The 19,461-nt window shown below is 47.9% G+C and overlaps 1 protein-coding gene across 1 annotated transcript in view; it reads left to right on the forward strand.

Moving 5' to 3' along the window:
- Positions 1–19,461, forward strand: part of LOC6566844 — a 117,702-nt gene that overhangs the window by 61,795 nt on the left and 36,446 nt on the right. Inside the window, 22 exon segments of the mRNA XM_043214692.1 lie at positions 109–252; positions 326–394; positions 456–533; positions 2,549–2,770; positions 2,903–3,085; positions 3,335–3,820; positions 3,881–6,319; positions 6,380–7,000; positions 7,062–7,376; positions 7,998–8,321; positions 8,389–8,706; positions 8,775–9,107; positions 9,191–9,517; positions 9,594–9,911; positions 10,110–10,427; positions 10,497–10,820; positions 10,890–11,519; positions 11,592–11,930; positions 11,996–12,304; positions 12,607–12,930; positions 13,021–14,610; positions 14,675–17,860. Coding sequence (XP_043070627.1) covers positions 109–252; positions 326–394; positions 456–533; positions 2,549–2,770; positions 2,903–3,085; positions 3,335–3,820; positions 3,881–6,319; positions 6,380–7,000; positions 7,062–7,376; positions 7,998–8,321; positions 8,389–8,706; positions 8,775–9,107; positions 9,191–9,517; positions 9,594–9,911; positions 10,110–10,427; positions 10,497–10,820; positions 10,890–11,519; positions 11,592–11,930; positions 11,996–12,304; positions 12,607–12,930; positions 13,021–14,610; positions 14,675–17,860 — 13,197 coding nt within the window.

Here is a 19,461-nt window from a genome sequence, read left to right on the forward strand (position 1 = left end):
GAATTAAACATATATAATCGAATGTTTAAACCGAAAATTATACCTAATGCCTTAACTAATGCAATCGTTTTGCTTACTTTACAACGCACTCACGAAACGCAAAATTAGAAATTGGTTGTGCCTCTAGCGATGAGTGCCCTACTCAACAGGCATGTGTAAATGCGCTTTGCGTGGATCCCTGCGCATTTGCGAATCCCTGCGGTCGCAGTGAGGATTGTCGCGTAATTGCCCATCAACCAGTTTGTGCCAGCGGTAGGTTATTTTTCTAAAATTGTGGTGTAATTTAATACGAACATTATATTTACTTATTAATCATGATTTTCAGTCTGTGAATGTCAGCGAAAATCTGATTGTCACAACGGTTTCGAGTGTGATGGTTGTCACTGCCAAGATAGTAAGTACAATTGAGTATGGCCCAGAATTTTGTATTGTGGTATTAATTCATGATATTACAGCAACAGGTCGCACTCCTGGCTGCGACCACTGTCCGCCAGGCGCAAAGTGCGATCCTACAACTGGCGCCTGTATTAAAGGTATGTACAAGATTTCGATTAATCCACAATTAAATGGTGCATACAAAAGTAATTATACTAGGCAATGCCTCAACACTAACAAGTCTAAATATCATACTGTGTAAATATGTGTATTATAAAATAAACACCCTTTACCCATGTAAATATGTCTCTCTCCCTAGCTAATGTAACAATAACAACTAGTACTACCAAGAAAACCACAGTGAAACCAACAACAACAGCACATACAACAAGAACAACAACCACAAAAACAACAACAGCTAACCCAACTACTGGCGACGATATGTTGCCAATTTTTATCAACGCTACCACCACTAGCACCACAACTACTAGCACTGAAAAGAGCACAATCATAAGCGTTACTAACATAACCAGCACGAGTAAACCTCCCATTGAGACAACAACTACAAAGTCGGGTCATACTAAAGGCTATCGGGATGGTGAAAACAATATAACCGATACGACAACACAAAGACCAGTGATCACAACAACAACACTCGCCAGCAAAGATGGTGGTAGGCGCACGACAACCCCTAAAATGAAGACAACTCGACTTGATACTTCAAATGAGATTCCCGAGACGACAACAATGACGAGCACAACAGCTTGGCCCACGGAGCTGCCGACCAGAGCGGGCACAACGACGGAAATTGATGACTTAATCACTGTGTACACATCAACCGTTGCATCACCGGCCAACACCACAGATATCACAATTATTTAACCCATGTACAGTAGATACTAACTGTGCTCCCTAACGAGTACTGTAAGCTGGGGCGTTGCCCAAAGAAAGGTATACACAATCGTCTATACAATTGGCTATGCTATCCACTTTAGGTACCCAAAATGTGGAATTGCTCTGTCCCAAATCTTGTTCTTTTATTTAAATCATATTGTAAATATATTATAATGGTTTTCAAATATTCCTCCACAAATTTAAGTACCAAAGTGATAAGTGTGCATTTCACATTCCCAAAATGTAAATAAGAGAGAACATTGCAGTCAGGCGTAACCGATTGCGAAATACTTTGATACCATAAGTAATACCAGCTAATAACACGTAGCAAATAATGAGGTGGGTGTAGCCAAGAAATACCGTCCAAGTTTGCCTTTCAAATTACGGTAGATATAGGGTTTTGTGAATTTTTGGGCGGGAGTGGGTGTGGCCTTAAAAAATGGTTGGAAGAGTTTCCAAGGAACCTTCCTTCCAAGTTTGACAAATGTAGCTCTTAAATTACGGGAGACATGGACTTTCGAAAATTTGGAAGGTGGGAGTGGGCGTCGGTGAAAAAAATGATTAGAGAAGGTTCAGAGTAATCGTCCTTCCATATGGCGTAGCATATGCCAATCTGTGAAAGACGTCGCCAACAACCTATCAACCAAATTTGGTGACTTTACCCTTTAAATTGTGGGATATATGTGGCTTTATCGATTTGCGAATATCGACTTTATCGATTTCCTATACTCTATCTGACGCCGGCACAGACCAGTATATTGTTCAAAGTTTCAAGTCAAGGGTGTCAATAAAAGTTGCGTTCATACAGACGGATAGACAGACAGACTGCGTGACGTACATTGCACAAAACCAATACACTATCACGGTATCAAAGTATAAATATGTTAAACGTCATACAAAATCCTGCGTTTATCTTCGGTATGCCGAAGATTAAATACCCTTGCTGATAAATTAAAAATATATAATATAAATTTAACTTTATGCTTTCATATACGAATTCGTTTTTTTTTTAATCAAAATGAAAAATTACCTTCGTCCGATTTTGTAAGTTCATTCAATTTACGCCGAAGAATTACGTTCCAAATCTCCAGCAAGGGTACACATAAACTAAATAATTGCTGTACAGTTTGAACATAATATATTGGATACATGGCCATAAAATTCACTGTACATATGAGAACCATCTGATAAGCCTAACATATTTGCATTACAATCAAATGTTAATTAATCAATATTAATAATACAAATTCTAACCAAATTAATGATTTCTAACAAGTAGAACCTCCGGGCACACCCAAAACACCAGAGCCATGTCAATCGAACAACGATTGTATTGAAAGCGAAGCCTGCTATATGGGTCTGTGCCATAATCCCTGTGAATTTGCTAAAGTATGTGCTTCGAGTGCCAAGTGTACGGCGAAGAGTCATCGACCCATATGCACCTGCCCACAGGGCCATGAGGGCAATCCGATGGTCAAGTGTGTGTCCACCAAAACGTCAAGTAAGCAACTAATCAATTAATCAACAATTTCATGAAAATACATCAAATTTAATACAACTAAGCAAATATCGGGTGGCAAATAATTTTGAAGTGATAAAGGAAATCACTAACGCTGTCTCTTTCTGTTAACAGTCGAATGCACAGACAATTCGGATTGCGGAGTTACAGAAGCCTGTATCAATGATCGTTGCCAGCATCCGTGCGATGTGCATGATCCTTGCGCCGAGAATGCTGTTTGTATCAACTCAAATCATGCGACCGATTGCAGTTGTGTGGATGGCTATCAGGGCAACGGTCTTATCGGTTGCCAGCCAGGTTAGTAACTTGTTACAGCCAGCACTTGTTGCACTTTTGCTACCCTCAAGTGTTCCCATGCTAATGTGACACAACGTATTTCATTTCCCAAAATGTCTCTCTCTTTCATACACTGTACAAATTCCCCGTACACCTGTCAACACATGTATAAAATTTTGTACAACCCCGACTCACGAACAACAACAACAACACGAATCGAATTATAAATACACAAAACAAACCGCACCGTAACCCTAACCCAAAATATAGCACGCACACACGTTTGCCAATACAACGAGGATTGTCCACCCAATAAGCTATGCGATCGCCTCAATCGTCGTTGCATCAATCCCTGCCAAGAGGATTCCTGTGGCGAGAACGCCGAATGTGTACCGGTCAACCATGGCATCGACTGCCGCTGTTTGCCCGGCTACTTGGGTAATGCCTATGTTTTATGCCAACAATCTTTGGGTTGTCGCGCCGATTCGGAATGTGATGCCAGTCAGGCATGCATCAACGGCAAGTGCACATCGCCTTGTCAATGTGGTGCCTATGCCCTATGCGAAGTGATTAACCATCGTGGCCTATGCAAGTGCCCACCTGGATACAATGGAAACCCAGAGGTGGGTTGCAGTCCGCCACAGAATCCATGCGATCCCAACCCATGCGGTTTGAATGCGCAGTGTGAGCTTGATAATGGCAATCCCATATGCTTCTGCCCTAAGGGACTCACCGGTAATCCCTTCAAAAATTGCAGTAAGTATTCGCTTGTTTTTAATCAGTCGCAATCAAATCTAAAACGTTGTCAACTCGCAGTACCCGAGGGCGATGAGTGCATTCCAAATCCATGCGGTCCCAACTCTGGCTGTCGACGTGTCAACGGCGCTCCGATTTGCTTCTGTTTGCCTGAATACGAGGGTCAGCCTCCACAGATAGCTTGTGAGCTACCTTCTAATCCGTGCGAACCCTCGCCATGTGGTCCTAACACTCAGTGTGCAGTACTGAGCAACGGATTCTCCAAGTGCACCTGCTTGCCTGGATATGTGGAGAGCCCCAACACAATACGCGGCTGCGTGGAGCCCATTAATCCCTGTGAACCAAATCCTTGCGGCACTGGCGCCATTTGCGACTCATCACGCCAGCCCGTATGCTACTGTCCGGACAACAAGATTGGCAATCCCTTCAGAATTTGCGAGAAGCCTGCCGTTTCTATCGAATTGTGTCAGCCTGGGCCATGTGGTCGCAATGCCGACTGCTATGTGGCGGGCAATCGGGAGGAATGCTACTGTCGTTCGGGCTATATTGGAGATGCCTATCAGGGATGCCGTGAACCAAGTCGAACTGTTTGCGATCCTAACCCCTGCGGACCCAATGCCAATTGCGTTGTTGCTGGCGATGGTCAGACCGCTTGCGTCTGTCCGGAAGGCCTCTCTGGCGACCCAACATCGCTTGTCGGCTGCCATGGATACGAATGTCAAGTGGATACCGATTGTCCGCAAAGTAAGGCTTGCATGGGTTTCCGCTGCTACGATCCATGCCCAGGCGCCTGCGGCCATGGAGCCAATTGCCGCGTGGAACAACATCATCCGGTGTGCTCTTGCAATGCGGGCCTAACTGGAAATCCTGGCGTGCGCTGCTATGCCCTGGACCAACCCAAGGCAAACCCATGTTTGCCAAGTCCGTGCGGCCTAAATAGCGAGTGCAAGTTGCTGAATAATCGCGCTGTCTGCTCTTGTCTATCTGGATATCTGGGCGATCCCCAATCCGGCTGTCGTCCGGAATGCGATATCAATTCGGACTGCGGAGAGTCACTGTCCTGTATCAATCACAAGTGTATAGATCCTTGTGCTGGCACCATCTGCGGCATTAATGCAATTTGTAATGTACGCCAACATACGCCAGTTTGTCATTGTTTGGATGGATTTGCTGGAGATGCTTTCCTGCAGTGCGTGCCTATCGGTATTGTGAAAAACGATTCCCGTGATCCTTGTGCGCCCTCACCTTGTGGACCCAATGATGTGTGCTCCGTCTTTGGTGATGGTGTTGCACTCTGTGATCCTTGCTTTGGCCCCAATGCCCAGCAGAATCCTCGATGCCGACCCGAATGTATTGCCAATTCGGACTGTCCCTTCGATCGCGCATGTTTAAGTCAACGCTGTTTGGATCCCTGCCCAGGCTCATGTGGACGCAACGCCGTTTGCAATGTTTACGAGCATAATCCAGTATGTGCTTGCCCCACCGGACTCTATGGAAATCCCTACGAGCAGTGCTCACCACCCTCACCCATTGTACCAACGCCTTCGGCTAGTTGTGCAAAACTGCAGTGTGGACCTAATTCTGACTGCAAGCGACAGAGTGGTGGTCTAACTTGCATTTGCCGCAAGGGCTACTTCGGTAATCCCTACATAGGCTGTCGTCCAGAGTGTGTGCTCAACAGCGATTGTGCGGCAGACAAATCTTGTGTGAATTCCAAGTGCGTGGACACCTGCAACGGGGTCTGTGGCATTAATGCCGTGTGCCGTGTTGTCAACCATGCTCCAGTTTGTGTGTGTGCCGAAGGTTATAGCGGCGATGCATTTGTGGCCTGCAATCCATACTACCTGCCGCCAGTGACACCTGAGCGTCGCAATCCGTGCGAACCCTCACCCTGTGGTCCTAACTCTCGTTGTTTGGCTTCTGCTGATGGATATGCGGCGTGTTCCTGTCTGCCCAACTTCAAGGGTGCTCCACCAGTTTGCCAGCCAGAGTGCGTGGTCAGCTCGGAGTGTGCGCCTAGTCAGGCATGCATTAATCAACGCTGTGCTGATCCCTGTCCAGGCACTTGCGGCAGCGATGCTCGCTGTGAGGTGCTGAATCACAACCCGATTTGCTCATGTGAGGCACATTTTGAGGGTGATCCGTTTGTGGCATGCTCGCGGGTACCGGAACCTCCTATAGATGGCAAATCACCAACAAATCCTTGTGTGCCATCACCATGCGGTCCCAACTCAATATGCCAGATCAAACAGAACCGACCAGTATGTTCTTGTGTGGCTAACTACATTGGCAGTCCCCCATACTGCCGACCCGAGTGCACGCTGAGTAGTGAATGCCCCGCCGACAAGGCCTGCATACATGAAAAGTGTCAGAATCCATGCGACAATACTTGTGGACACAATGCCCGCTGCACAGTTGTTGCACACTCAGCTCATTGTAGCTGTGATTCGGGCTACAAGGGTGACGCCTTCGTGGGATGTTCAAAGGTCATAGAAGAGAGTAAGATAAATATATAATTTACACTTTATCTACGATATTAGCTTTATTTATCTATTACAGAGCCACATGATCACATTAATCCGTGCTATCCGAATCCATGCGCCGAGAATGCAGTGTGCACACCGCACAATGGCGCCGCTCGCTGCAGTTGCATTGAGCCCTACAATGGTGATCCCTACAGCACCGGCTGTCGTCCAGAATGTATCTACAACTCAGAATGCCCTTCGTCACTGGCTTGCATTAAGCAGCACTGTCGCAATCCATGCACTGGCGCCTGCGGACCCAATTCAGAGTGTGCGGTAGTAAATCATTTGCCCACTTGCAGTTGCACGCGTGGTTTCGAAGGTGATCCGTTCGTGGGCTGCAAACGCACGCCCATTGGACCTATTAGTGTTTGTGAACCAAATCCTTGTGGATCGAACAGCATATGCCGTACAGTAGAGGGTCATCCCGCATGTAGCTGCCAGGTTGGCTACTTTGGTGCACCGCCCTCTTGCCGACCGGAGTGTGTGGTCAGCTCGGAGTGTGCACAACATTTGGCATGTATCAATCAGAAGTGCGCTGATCCATGCAGTGGCACATGCGGTTTCAATGCCAAGTGCCAAGTGAACAATCATAATCCCATCTGCACGTGCCCCAATGAATACGTGGGAGATCCATTCGAACAATGTGTACCTAAACGTGAGTAGTAGCTAAACCAAATTGTCAATTTATTCTTAAACCCTTTTTTGTCTTTTCGCAGCTCCTCCACATGCACCAATTAATCCCTGCCTACCAAACCCGTGCGGACCAAATGCCAAGTGTCGCGATGTAAATAATCGTGCTGAGTGTTCCTGTTTACCTGGCATGTTCGGTGCGCCGCCCAGCTGCCGACCCGAGTGTATCATTAATCAAGACTGTCCCTCAAATCGAGCCTGCATACACCAGCGCTGCGAGGATCCTTGCATCGGCACTTGTGGCTTCAATGCGCTGTGCACCACACAGCATCACCAGCCCAAGTGCAGTTGCCTTGACGGTTACGAGGGCGATCCCTATACTGGCTGCAATATGCATCAAAGTGAGTACATCTTTTTCAATTATTTGCTATCCTTTCCAAGCGCTCGATTGCCTTACTGTGATCAGGCTAAAGCGCCCATTGTCTCCTTAATGTTATATGTTCTTTTCAGTGGTGTTCTAGACTTAAGGGGCTTATGGTACTCATTTCATGCATGTTTTTTGTATTGTGTACATCACTCTTTCATCTACTTATACCCTGTACCCATACAAAAGCCAGTCACAAAGCTGTTGATATATTTTTAGAAACTGTTTACATAAACTTATGCTTGCAAAGACCAAACTGGCCAAACTGTATTATCCGGTATATCACAATATTTGTAGCCGAAGTTGTGAACAATTTTATAATATTGTCCCTATACCAAATGCATAAATTATAAAAGAAAATATTTAACGTAATCTGTATCAGAATAATGAGACTGCTTACTTTGGGGCAATAAAGTCATGGGGTATAGGGTACTTCATAGTCGGACGTTCTCGACTTCAGCATTATCACCTATGTATATTTCTAGCCTGTAAGCTATTTCTGTAAACTGTATCTTTATCTATATTTTATTGTATGCATCATCCACCTGCTTGCTATTTCTATGTCAATGTCCATGTACATGTCTATGCCTATGAATAGTTGTGGTGCCCGATCTGCCCTCTGATCCATGCTATCCATCGCCATGTGGTGCAAATGCCATTTGTCGCGAACGCAACGGTGCCGGCTCATGCAGCTGTATTCAGAACTATTTTGGTGATCCATACATAAATTGCCGACCCGAATGTGTACAGAACAGCGATTGTCCCGATATCAAGGCCTGCATCAATATGAAGTGTCGCGATCCCTGTGCCAATGCTTGTGGCTTTAACGCGATTTGTCGCGTTGCTCATCATCAGCCCGTATGCAGTTGTGACCCAGGTTTCACAGGCAATCCCCTGCGTGCCTGCATCGAAAAGCCCACAAGTATACACACTCAAATAACAGATGTAGAATTTGTCTTTAAACAATGACTTCGTGTACCTGCCCTTAGATATGTACCTGCCATTACCCAAAGATCCATGCAGACCTTCACCCTGCGGCCTCTTTAGCACTTGTCATGTGGTTGGCAGTCGTCCAGTCTGCGCTTGCTTGCCAGACTATATGGGCAGTCCGCCCAATTGCAAACCCGAGTGTCTGACAAGTGCAGAGTGCTCCTCAGATAGGGCCTGCATGAATCAGAGATGCCGTGATCCGTGCCCTGGCACCTGTGGTTATAATGCGCGCTGTCGCACCACCAACCATTCGCCCATTTGCAGCTGTAATGATGGCTACACTGGTGACCCATTCCATCAGTGTGTGCCCGAGCGAAGTATGTGCCCCATTGTCCTTACTGCTAGCGGCCTAAATCTAAATATTTTTACCTTGTCATGCTTGTAGAGCCATCGCCCATACCAGACCCCATACAACCGCCAAACCCCTGTGTGCCCTCTCCCTGTGGCCCCAACTCGCAGTGTCAGGCCGCAAGTAGCGGCGCTGTCTGTGCCTGTATTAATAACTACATAGGACGTCCGCCGGCCTGTCGCCCCGAATGCACCATCAACTCTGAGTGTTCGGCCCGTATGGCTTGCATGAATTCACGCTGCGCTGATCCTTGCATTGCCGCATGCGGCAATAACGCGCTCTGTCATGTTAGCTTCCATGCACCTGTGTGCATGTGCCAGCCAGGCTACACGGGAGATCCCTTCTCCGGATGTTACCAGATTTTGGAAAGTACGTCCTGTTCCTTATATACTGTCGCCCCAATAATTTTGGTGTCTTTACACTCAAACCTGTTATCTGTTAAACACCAACAGCACCGATAGAAACTACACAACCCTGTCGACCCAGTCCCTGTGGCCTGAACGCTCAATGCGAGGAGCGCAATCGCGCTGCGTCCTGCAAATGCTTACCCGAATACTTCGGCGACCCATATGTCGAATGCCGACCCGAGTGTGTGATCAACTCCGATTGTCCCAAATCGCGTGCCTGCGTCAACCAGAAGTGTGTCGATCCGTGTCCGGGCATGTGCGGCCACAGCGCTCTGTGCACCGTATTTAATCATGCGCCCAACTGCGAATGCCTGCCAGGCTATACAGGAAATCCCATTGTTGGCTGTCATCTAGTGCCTGAAACGCCACGCTGTAAGACTCTGCCCAAATTCGCTAGGAACATACTTAGAATAACCCTAATTAATAGCACACCATCCAATGTGTTTAGATCCCGATCCAATTGTGCCAGAAAACCCATGCCAACCCTCACCATGCGGTCTATATAGCAACTGCCGTGCACTCAATGGTCATGCAGTCTGCTCGTGTGTGCCCAATTATGTTGGCGCACCACCCAACTGTCGGCCCGAATGCATGAGCAGTTCGGAGTGCGGCCAGGACAAGTCGTGTATCAACGAGCGCTGCAAAGATCCCTGCCCTGGTACATGCGGCAATAATGCACTCTGCCGCGTCGTCAATCACAACCCCATTTGCTCCTGCAGCCCTGGTTACAGTGGTGATCCGTTCGTACGCTGTTTACCCCAAGAACGTAAGAAACCGTCATTGCATGCAATCATCATACGAAAGTTAACCTCGGTTCGCTTTCCTTATTTCATCCCATTCCCAGAATCACATCTATCACCCATACTATATTTATATCTATATATCTTTCTTTTTTATATGTACAATATTATTTGGCTTTTAATGGTGCATGCTGTTATCATATTTGGTGTATTGGTAAATGTAGAACGCCCCAATATAAACGATCGCATCAATCCATGTGTGCCCTCGCCATGTGGACCCAGCTCACAGTGTAGGGTGGCTAATGAGCAACCTGTGTGCTCATGCTTGCAACATTATGTGGGAAGGGCGCCAAATTGCCGACCCGAGTGCACCTCGAACTCCGAGTGCTCTGGCAATATGGCTTGCATCAATCTACGCTGTCAGGATCCCTGTGTGGGCACCTGCGGCAGTCAGACCACTTGCCTTGTAAATAATCATAGACCAATCTGCCGCTGCCTTGATGGCTATGTCGGCAATCCATTCTCTGAGTGTAGTCCACAAAGTAAGCGCTTAACGCTCAGCGGAACAATCCCCCAATGACCCTCATATTAAAACTGTACCTTTTTCCTAGTTATTGTGCCACCAGAAATTGCCGAGCCCTGTAACCCTAATCCCTGTGGCGCCAATGCCGTTTGCAAGGAACGCAATAGCATTGGCTCCTGTACCTGTCTGCCCGAATACAGTGGGGATCCGTACACAGAGTGCCGTCCGGAATGTGTGCTGAACAGCGACTGTTCGAAGAATCGCGCGTGCCTCAACAACAAGTGCCGAGATCCCTGTCCAGGCGTCTGCGGCGTTGCTGCCGAATGTCACGTTATTAATCACTCTCCCAGCTGCAGTTGCCCATCCGGCTTTACGGGCAACCCCTCACAGTACTGCCGAGAAATACCGAAACGTACTGTATTCCCTTAAAAATCAGATTTTACGAAGATCGTTTTAGTAATATTTCACCCCAATTTTGTAGTGGCTCCCCCTGTCCAACCTTGTCAACCATCACCGTGCGGTCCCTATAGCCAATGCCGTGAAGTGAATGGCCATGCAGTCTGCTCATGCGTTACCAACTATATTGGTGCACCACCCGCTTGTCGTCCCGAGTGCTCGGTTAGCTCCGAGTGCGCGCAAGATAGGGCGTGCATGAACTTGCGCTGTGTAGACCCATGTCCAGGCACTTGCGGCAACGAAGCTGTTTGCAAGGTGACCAATCATAATCCGATTTGCTCCTGCCCAGTTGGTTATAGTGGTGATCCGTTTGTGCGTTGCACACCCTGGCAACAAGAACCCGAAACACCCAAGTCAAATGAGAATCCTTGCGTGCCAAGTCCCTGCGGTCCCAACTCGCAGTGCCGTGTTGTTGACGAGACAGGCGTCTGCTCCTGCCTGCCTAACTATATTGGACGTGCTCCAAATTGCCGCCCTGAATGCACGCAAAACTCAGAATGCCCGGCTAATTTGGCCTGCATTAACGAACGTTGCAAGGATCCATGTCCCGGCTCCTGTGGCTTTAATGCCTACTGCAACGTAGTGAATCATTCACCAGTTTGCACCTGCGAAACCGGCTATTCTGGCGATCCATTTGCTGGCTGCAATCCCCAAAGTAAGGCCATATTTTCGTAGACTGCTCGTTTGCATTAGTCCTAATCGCTTGTCTACTATGTATGACCCTCAGTTATCGCTCCACCCGAAGAACGTTTGACACCCTGCGTACCCTCACCATGCGGCCCGAATGCTGAGTGTCGGGAACGCAATGGCGCCGGCTCCTGTACTTGCCTGGCCGAATATTTCGGTGATCCGTACAGTGGCTGTCGTCCGGAATGCGTGGTAAACAGTGATTGTCCACGCGACAGATCCTGCATCAACCAGAAATGTGCGGACCCTTGTCCGGGCGTTTGTGGCTTGAATGCGGAATGCCGCGTTTCCAATCATTTGCCCAGCTGCACCTGCTTAGCCGGCTACACTGGAAATCCATCGAGTGCCTGCCGCGAAATTCCACAATTGCCCGCACCACGTAGGTTTATGGACAACCCAAGTATCTTGCACATAACTGACCACCTCACCATTTACTATTCTTAGCTATAATCCATGAAAATCCATGCGTGCCCTCACCATGCGGTCCGTACAGTCAATGTCGCGAGATAAACAACCATGCCGTGTGCTCATGTCAGCCCAGTTATATTGGCTCGGCGCCCAACTGTAGGCCCGAATGCATTGTTAGCTCAGATTGCGCTCAAGATCTAAACTGTCAGAATCAGAAGTGCGTGGATCCATGTCCAGGCACTTGTGGCATCGAGGCGCGTTGCCAGGTCATTAACCACTATCCTGCATGTTCCTGTGCCCCAGGCTATACTGGAGATCCCTTCAATAGATGCACTCGAATTATATGTAAGCATGGGTAGTCCAAAATGATGCTTAAGCCAGTTGGATAGAGATAGGGTTAGGGTTAAAATTCAATTGATATGTACAATCCTGTCCAGCTGGCTGTGTCTTTCCTGCATGTATATAAATCCTTCACCTTAATGTTCTATATTTTTTCTACTTTATGTTTTGATTTTATGTACACTCTACCAACTACTCTACACTATCCGAACTTCCAAACTGTACTATGTATCTGTATATGTGTAAATGTGTATGTGTATCCAACTACTTCAACTATTTGGCATGACTGGCTTGGGTTCTCTATGTAGTGGAGCAAACACCCAAAGAATCTGGTAATCCCTGTGTGCCCTCACCCTGCGGACCAAACTCCAAATGCGTCGATGTGCGCGGTTCGCCTGCATGCTCCTGCCTGCCCGACTATCTCGGAAGGCCACCCAATTGTCGGCCTGAATGCACGACTAGTCCCGACTGTCCAGCCAACTTGGCCTGTGTAAACCAGCGCTGCGCTAATCCATGTGCCGGTGCATGTGGCATACACTCACTGTGTACTGTTATCAAGCATAATCCGAACTGTCAATGCGAGCCTGGTTACACCGGAGATCCATTCTCTGGCTGTGCTATTATACAACAAAGTATAAAATCCTGTTGTCCTCAATTGTTGCCCATTTCTAACATAAATATTTGCATATTTTTCTTTCCACCCTTTACTTGCCTCACTGCAGTCACGTCAACGGAAGCACCACGTAATCCCTGCAATCCAAGTCCGTGCGGTGCCAACGCCATCTGCCGCGAACGCAATGGTGCTGGCTCCTGCGCATGCATGCCCGAGTACTTTGGTGATCCGTACAGTGGCTGTCGACCGGAGTGTGTACAAAACGCCGATTGCGATCGCTCACGTGCCTGCATCAACAACAAATGTCAGGATCCATGTCCCGGAGTCTGCGGCATTAACGCCGAATGCCGAGTTCTGAACCATGCACCCAATTGCATGTGCTTCGATGGTTACACCGGCGATCCACATCGCTCATGCGCGTTGATTGAAATGGTCATCCGTCATCCGGAGAATCCCTGCCAGCCCTCACCATGTGGACCCAATAGCCTGTGTCATGATACAAACAGCCATGCAGTATGCAGCTGCGTGGAGGGTTACATTGGAGCCCCACCTAGTTGCAAACCCGAATGTGTGGTTAGCTCAGAGTGCGCGCAGAATCGTGCCTGCATCAATCAGAAATGCGATGATCCCTGCCGTAACGCTTGTGGGGAAAATGCCAAGTGCCAAGTAGTCAATCACAATCCCATCTGCAGTTGTGTGCCAGGCATGACTGGTGATCCCATCTCAGGCTGCGTTCAGGATGTGGGCAAGAGCACCGAGAATCCATGTGTACCATCGCCTTGTGGACCGAACTCCATTTGCCGCGAGATTGGACAACAGGCTGCATGCTCCTGCCAGGCCAACTATATTGGACGACCGCCCGCCTGTCGACCAGAATGCACTAACAACGACGAATGCCAAAATAATCTCTCGTGCCAGCAAGAGCGTTGCATCAACCCGTGTCCTGGCTCATGTGGCAGCAACGCCATCTGCCAGGTTGTACAGCACAATGCGGTCTGCTCCTGCGCCGATGGCTATGAAGGCGATCCGTTGTTTGGATGCCAGCAGGTGGCACCAGTGTTGACAACGCAACGTCCCACATCACCCTGCGAACCGTCGCCCTGTGGCCCCCATGCCGAGTGCCGCGAACGGAATGGTGCCGGTGCCTGCTATTGTCACGATGGCTTCGAGGGTAATCCCTACGATGCACAGCGAGGCTGTCGTCGCGAATGCGAAATCAACGACGAGTGTAGTCCAGCACAGGCATGCGTGCGCTTTAAGTGCATTGATCCCTGTGCCAATATGTGTGGCGAGTATGCCATTTGTACAGTAGATAACCATGTGCCCACCTGTACTTGCCCGGCGGGCTACAGTGGTGATCCGTTCTTCAGTTGCCGACCTGTGCCGGTAACACCGCCACCACCTGTGAATCCCTGCGTGCCATCACCTTGCGGTCCGAATAGTAACTGTCGCAGCATCAACAATCAAGCTGTATGCTCGTGCCAGTCCGGTTTTGTCAATCAACCACCCAACTGCCGTCCTGAGTGCGTTGTCAGCGCTGAATGTGCTCCAGAGCGAGCTTGCGTTAACAACAAGTGCGTTGATCCATGCTTACACACGTGTGGCATACGCGCTATCTGTAGCACCAAGAACCACAGCCCCATCTGTACGTGCCCCCGCGGTATGACTGGTGATCCGTTTGTGCAGTGCTCCAAGATACGTAAGTAGCCAAATAAGACCAATTCAACTTCATTGACTTAATAAAAAATATCTAATTTCTACAGCCATTACCCACGTTGTAACCACACCCGAACCACCCGCACCTTCCTGCGTACCATCCCCTTGCGGGCCAAACTCCAAGTGCCAAATTGTTGGCGGTAGTCCGGCTTGCTCTTGCCTTCCGGACTTTATAGGAGCACCACCGCGTTGCCGGCCAGAGTGCGTGCTGAACTCGGAATGTGGGCCCACAGAGGCGTGTATCAATCAAAAATGTCGCGATCCGTGTCCCGGCTCGTGCGGCTTTGAAGCCAAGTGCCATGTACTGAACCATTTGCCAATCTGTAACTGCATCGAAGGCTACAGTGGCGATCCATTCATACGTTGTAGTAAGCTGCCAGATACAAAGGTAGTACAGCGCCCCGACGACCCATGCAGTCCCAATCCCTGCGGACCAAATGCTGACTGCTTTGGCGGTGAATGCCGCTGCCAGAACAACTATCAAGGTAATCCCTACGAAGGCTGCCGACCCGAATGCACACTGTCCGCCGATTGTTCCAGAGATAAGGCTTGCATGCGCAACAAATGTGTGGATCCCTGCCCGGGCACCTGCGGCAATAATGCCGTCTGTGAAGTGATGAATCACATACCAGTCTGCTCATGCCAACAGGGCTACGAGGGTGATCCGTTTACCAACTGCCGTCTAAAACCGATTGAACCTACGCTCGAGATCAAAGCCTGCTCACCGACGCCCTGTGGCGCTAATAGTCAGTGTCGCGATGTCAATGGGCATGCTGTCTGCTCATGCTTGGATGGCTTCATTGGAGTACCTCCACAATGCCGGCCAGAATGCGTCGTATCCAGCGAATGCTCAGCAATGCAAGCATGTGTCAATAGGAAATGCGTGGATCCCTGCGCAGGTGTGTGTGGCATCGATTCGCGTTGTGAGGTTATCAATCACAGTCCTATCTGCGGCTGCCCACCAGGCACAACTGGTGATCCATTCAAGCGTTGCACTGAAATAATAATGCCAAAGGATGTCGAAACGCCAGTCAGTGACCCTTGTGTGCCGTCACCATGCGGACCGAATTCAATATGTAAAACCGATGATAATGGGCCAGTTTGCCAATGCCTTCCTGAATACTTTGGAGCCCCACCCAATTGTCGTGTTGAATGCATCATTAATCCCGATTGCCCTTCAACACAGGCCTGCATAAACAACAAATGTCGCGATCCTTGCCCAGGCTCATGTGGAACAAATTCCGAATGCCGCGTCATTGGACATTCAGTCTCCTGCTCCTGCCCGCCCGGCTATGCTGGCAATGCTTTTGTACAGTGCGTGCAACAACGTGAGGAGCAGCCCAAGCCTTGTGAACCTTCACCATGTGGCGCCAATGCCGAATGTATTGAACGCAATGGCGCTGCTGCCTGCAAATGTATTGATGAATACCAGGGAAATCCCTATGAGGGCTGCCGACCAGAGTGCGTGCTTAGCTCGGACTGTCCTTCGGACAAGGCCTGTATAAGGAACAAATGTCAAGATCCCTGCCCCGGCATCTGCGGCTCCAACGCTCAGTGCTATGCAACTAACCATGTACCCAATTGCGTCTGCAACGATGGTTTTACTGGTGATCCATTCTCCAATTGCCGTCGCGTCGAACCATCAACACCACCACCAGTCGGCGATCCATGCAGCCCATCACCGTGCGGGCCCAACAGCAAATGCCGTGTGTCCAATGGCCTGGCTGTTTGCTCTTGCCTGGACACCTTCATTGGCGCACCACCCAATTGCAAGCCGGAGTGCACTGTGAATGCCGAGTGTCCACAGAACAAGGCATGCCACAAATTCCGTTGCGCGAATCCGTGTGCCGGCATATGCGGTATCAATGCCAAGTGCGAAGTGATTAACCACAACCCGATTTGCAGTTGTCCGCAGGATATGACCGGTGATCCGTTTGCACGCTGTTATCCAGCACCAGAAGTGGTTGAAACAAAGGACATTCCCAAAGAGAAAAACCCATGCCAGCCTTCGCCATGCGGCCTGTATGCGGAGTGTCGCGTACGTGGCGACCAGGCCTCGTGCTCTTGCCTGCCGACCTACATAGGAGCACCCCCCAATTGCCGGCCTGAGTGCATTGTGAACACAGATTGCGCCTCAGATCGTGCCTGTATTGCCGAGAAATGCCGTAATCCCTGCGAGGGCTCCTGCGGCATTAATTCTGAGTGCCGCATTCAAAATCATCTGGCCATCTGTACGTGTCGCGGAGGCTTCACTGGTGATCCGTTTGAGCAATGCGTCGAAGTGATCGAAAAGACATCACAACCACCAATCACCTCACAAGATCCTTGTGACCTGCAGCCGTGTGGAGCGAATGCTGACTGCTTTAATGGTATATGTAGCTGCCTGCCTGAATACCACGGTGACCCCTACAGTGGTTGCCGTCCGGAGTGCACACTCAGTACGGACTGTTCACCAAACAAGGCTTGCCTGAACAAAAAGTGCATGGATCCATGCCCGGGTACTTGTGGCCAGAACGCTCAGTGCGATGTGTCGAATCACATTCCCATCTGCAGTTGCTTGCAAGGATACACGGGCGATCCGTTCGTCCACTGTCGGCAAGAAACTCCAGTCGTTAAGGACCCATGCCAGCCAAATCCCTGTGGACCCAATAGTTTGTGCCATGTGTCCCCTCAGGGCGCGGTATGTGCATGCCAGCCAGGCATGTTGGGCTCCCCACCTGCCTGTAAGCCCGAGTGTATTGTCAGCTCGGAGTGTTCGCTGCAAACGGCCTGTATACAGAAGAAATGCGTTGATCCCTGTCCAGGAGCCTGTGGCCAGTTTGCGCGCTGTCAAGTGATTAATCATAATCCGTCATGCTCATGCAACACGGGCTACACAGGAGATCCATTCACACGCTGCTACCAAGAAGAACGTAAGCCCACGCTAGAGAGTCCAACCAACCTTTGTGTACCATCGCCATGCGGACCCAATTCGGAATGTAAAGAGCTCAATGGCAATCCAGCCTGCTCATGTGCGGCCACATTTATTGGCACACCGCCCAACTGTCGACCCGAGTGCACCATCAATCCGGAGTGTTCACCAACTAAGGCATGTATACGACAGAAGTGCGCCGATCCTTGTGTGGGTGCCTGCGGTTTTAATGCCCGTTGTAATGTGGCCAATCATCAACCCATCTGCACATGCGATGTGGGTTATACTGGAGATCCGTTCACCGGCTGTCAACCAGAGCAAGGTAGGAACCCGTTTTCATTTACTACACACATGATACATACCAGTAGTTAGGTCAAGGCGTAAGTTAGCTTGGTTTTGGTTGCTTGATTGGACGTCCACCGCCCAACTACTTGTACATCCGCCTAATAGCCGGAGCTTCACTAAAGAGTCACTGCAATTACACGTTTTCGCATTTATTTACGCCTTGATAGGGAATACTAAATATGAAACTGACTCGCGGTACCTATTTAAAATTCATAAGATTCTATTATTATTATTATTAAATTGCCCCTTATCTCAAGTGAGATACCATATGAATATATACCCAAACGATTTTTCAGTTTCATATTTGTCAAATGCGCATTAGAATGATTTATAATTGTTTTTCAATTGAAGTTGTGATAATTAAATTTTATTTTAAATTTTTTATCAAATCATATATGTTTTTACTGTGTTGCACACCCACTTTACTCAAAATCACTACACACACAACTCGCTCTAATGCGCTTAGTTTATGAGATATTTACACAAACAATTTACACGATTTTACATTAAAATGTTTGGTTATCGCACGCACAAGCGCAATGCATTGCAAAATAAGTGTTTCCATAAATATTTCACCTGTTGAAATGCACTATAGCGAAATGCAAATTTCAAGGCTCACAGTTCTGTACGAGTTGTCTGAATTGTTGTTGCTTTTGGAAGTGTTTGTGTGCGGCAGTAACGAAAAGTTTTAATTAGTTTTTAATTACATTTTGATAAAATTTTATATATGCTTTAATGCCTTTAACGCCTTTACAATATGCAAACTTGCCACACCTCTTTGCCGCCTTAAATACAATTTATATAATATATATCACGTAAAATGCCTCACCCAAACGCCTTGAATTGACCTAACCCCTGACCTTGTTATTTGATATGTATGCTTTGGGAAGTAATATTTTGATCCTGTTGTCGAATCGATGTTGGACCTACAAAATGCTTTTACTTATATATTTTTTTTTGCTTGACCCAAATGCGTACAATTGAATTTTTAACCCCTGAATTTGATACCCTAACCCTCAATTGAAAAAATACCAATACCAAAGAAATTGAATACTGTGTTGTTGTCGCCCAAAATTTTGTTGCCCCTATTGTAACAACGGTTCGCTAAAGGATTATCAACAAATACTAGTCAACAAATACCAAAAATATAAGGAACTAAAATGCGCTTATTGATTATTAGCAAATAGTTTATTTAATACATAAATTTCTAGATATATAAGCCTGTAGAGCCCATATTCAAATTGTTTAACCAATAATGCAATAAATCGATTGATATAAGCTGACACGAAACACTTGTTTTAATTACGTCACGTATTCAAACGTAATGTGCATCTTACGTTACGCAACACTGCACAAAGACACAGCGCACCGCACTACAAAACAAGAACACTGCAACGCACTGCGTTTAACAACACTAAAACTAAACTAAGACGCGCTGACATCATTTTAAGTGAACAAATTTAAATTATTAAATGTAATAAGCAAACACATAAACCGTGCTCTAATCCCACTGCCAAAAAACAAAACCAAAACCCAATTGGATTAATCAACTGCAATACTGCTAAAACTAAAGCCACT

This window comes from Drosophila grimshawi, unplaced genomic scaffold, assembly GCF_018153295.1.
Source record: "Drosophila grimshawi isolate 15287-2541.00 unplaced genomic scaffold, ASM1815329v1 contig_1377, whole genome shotgun sequence".
Lineage (NCBI taxonomy): Eukaryota > Metazoa > Arthropoda > Insecta > Diptera > Drosophilidae > Drosophila > Drosophila grimshawi.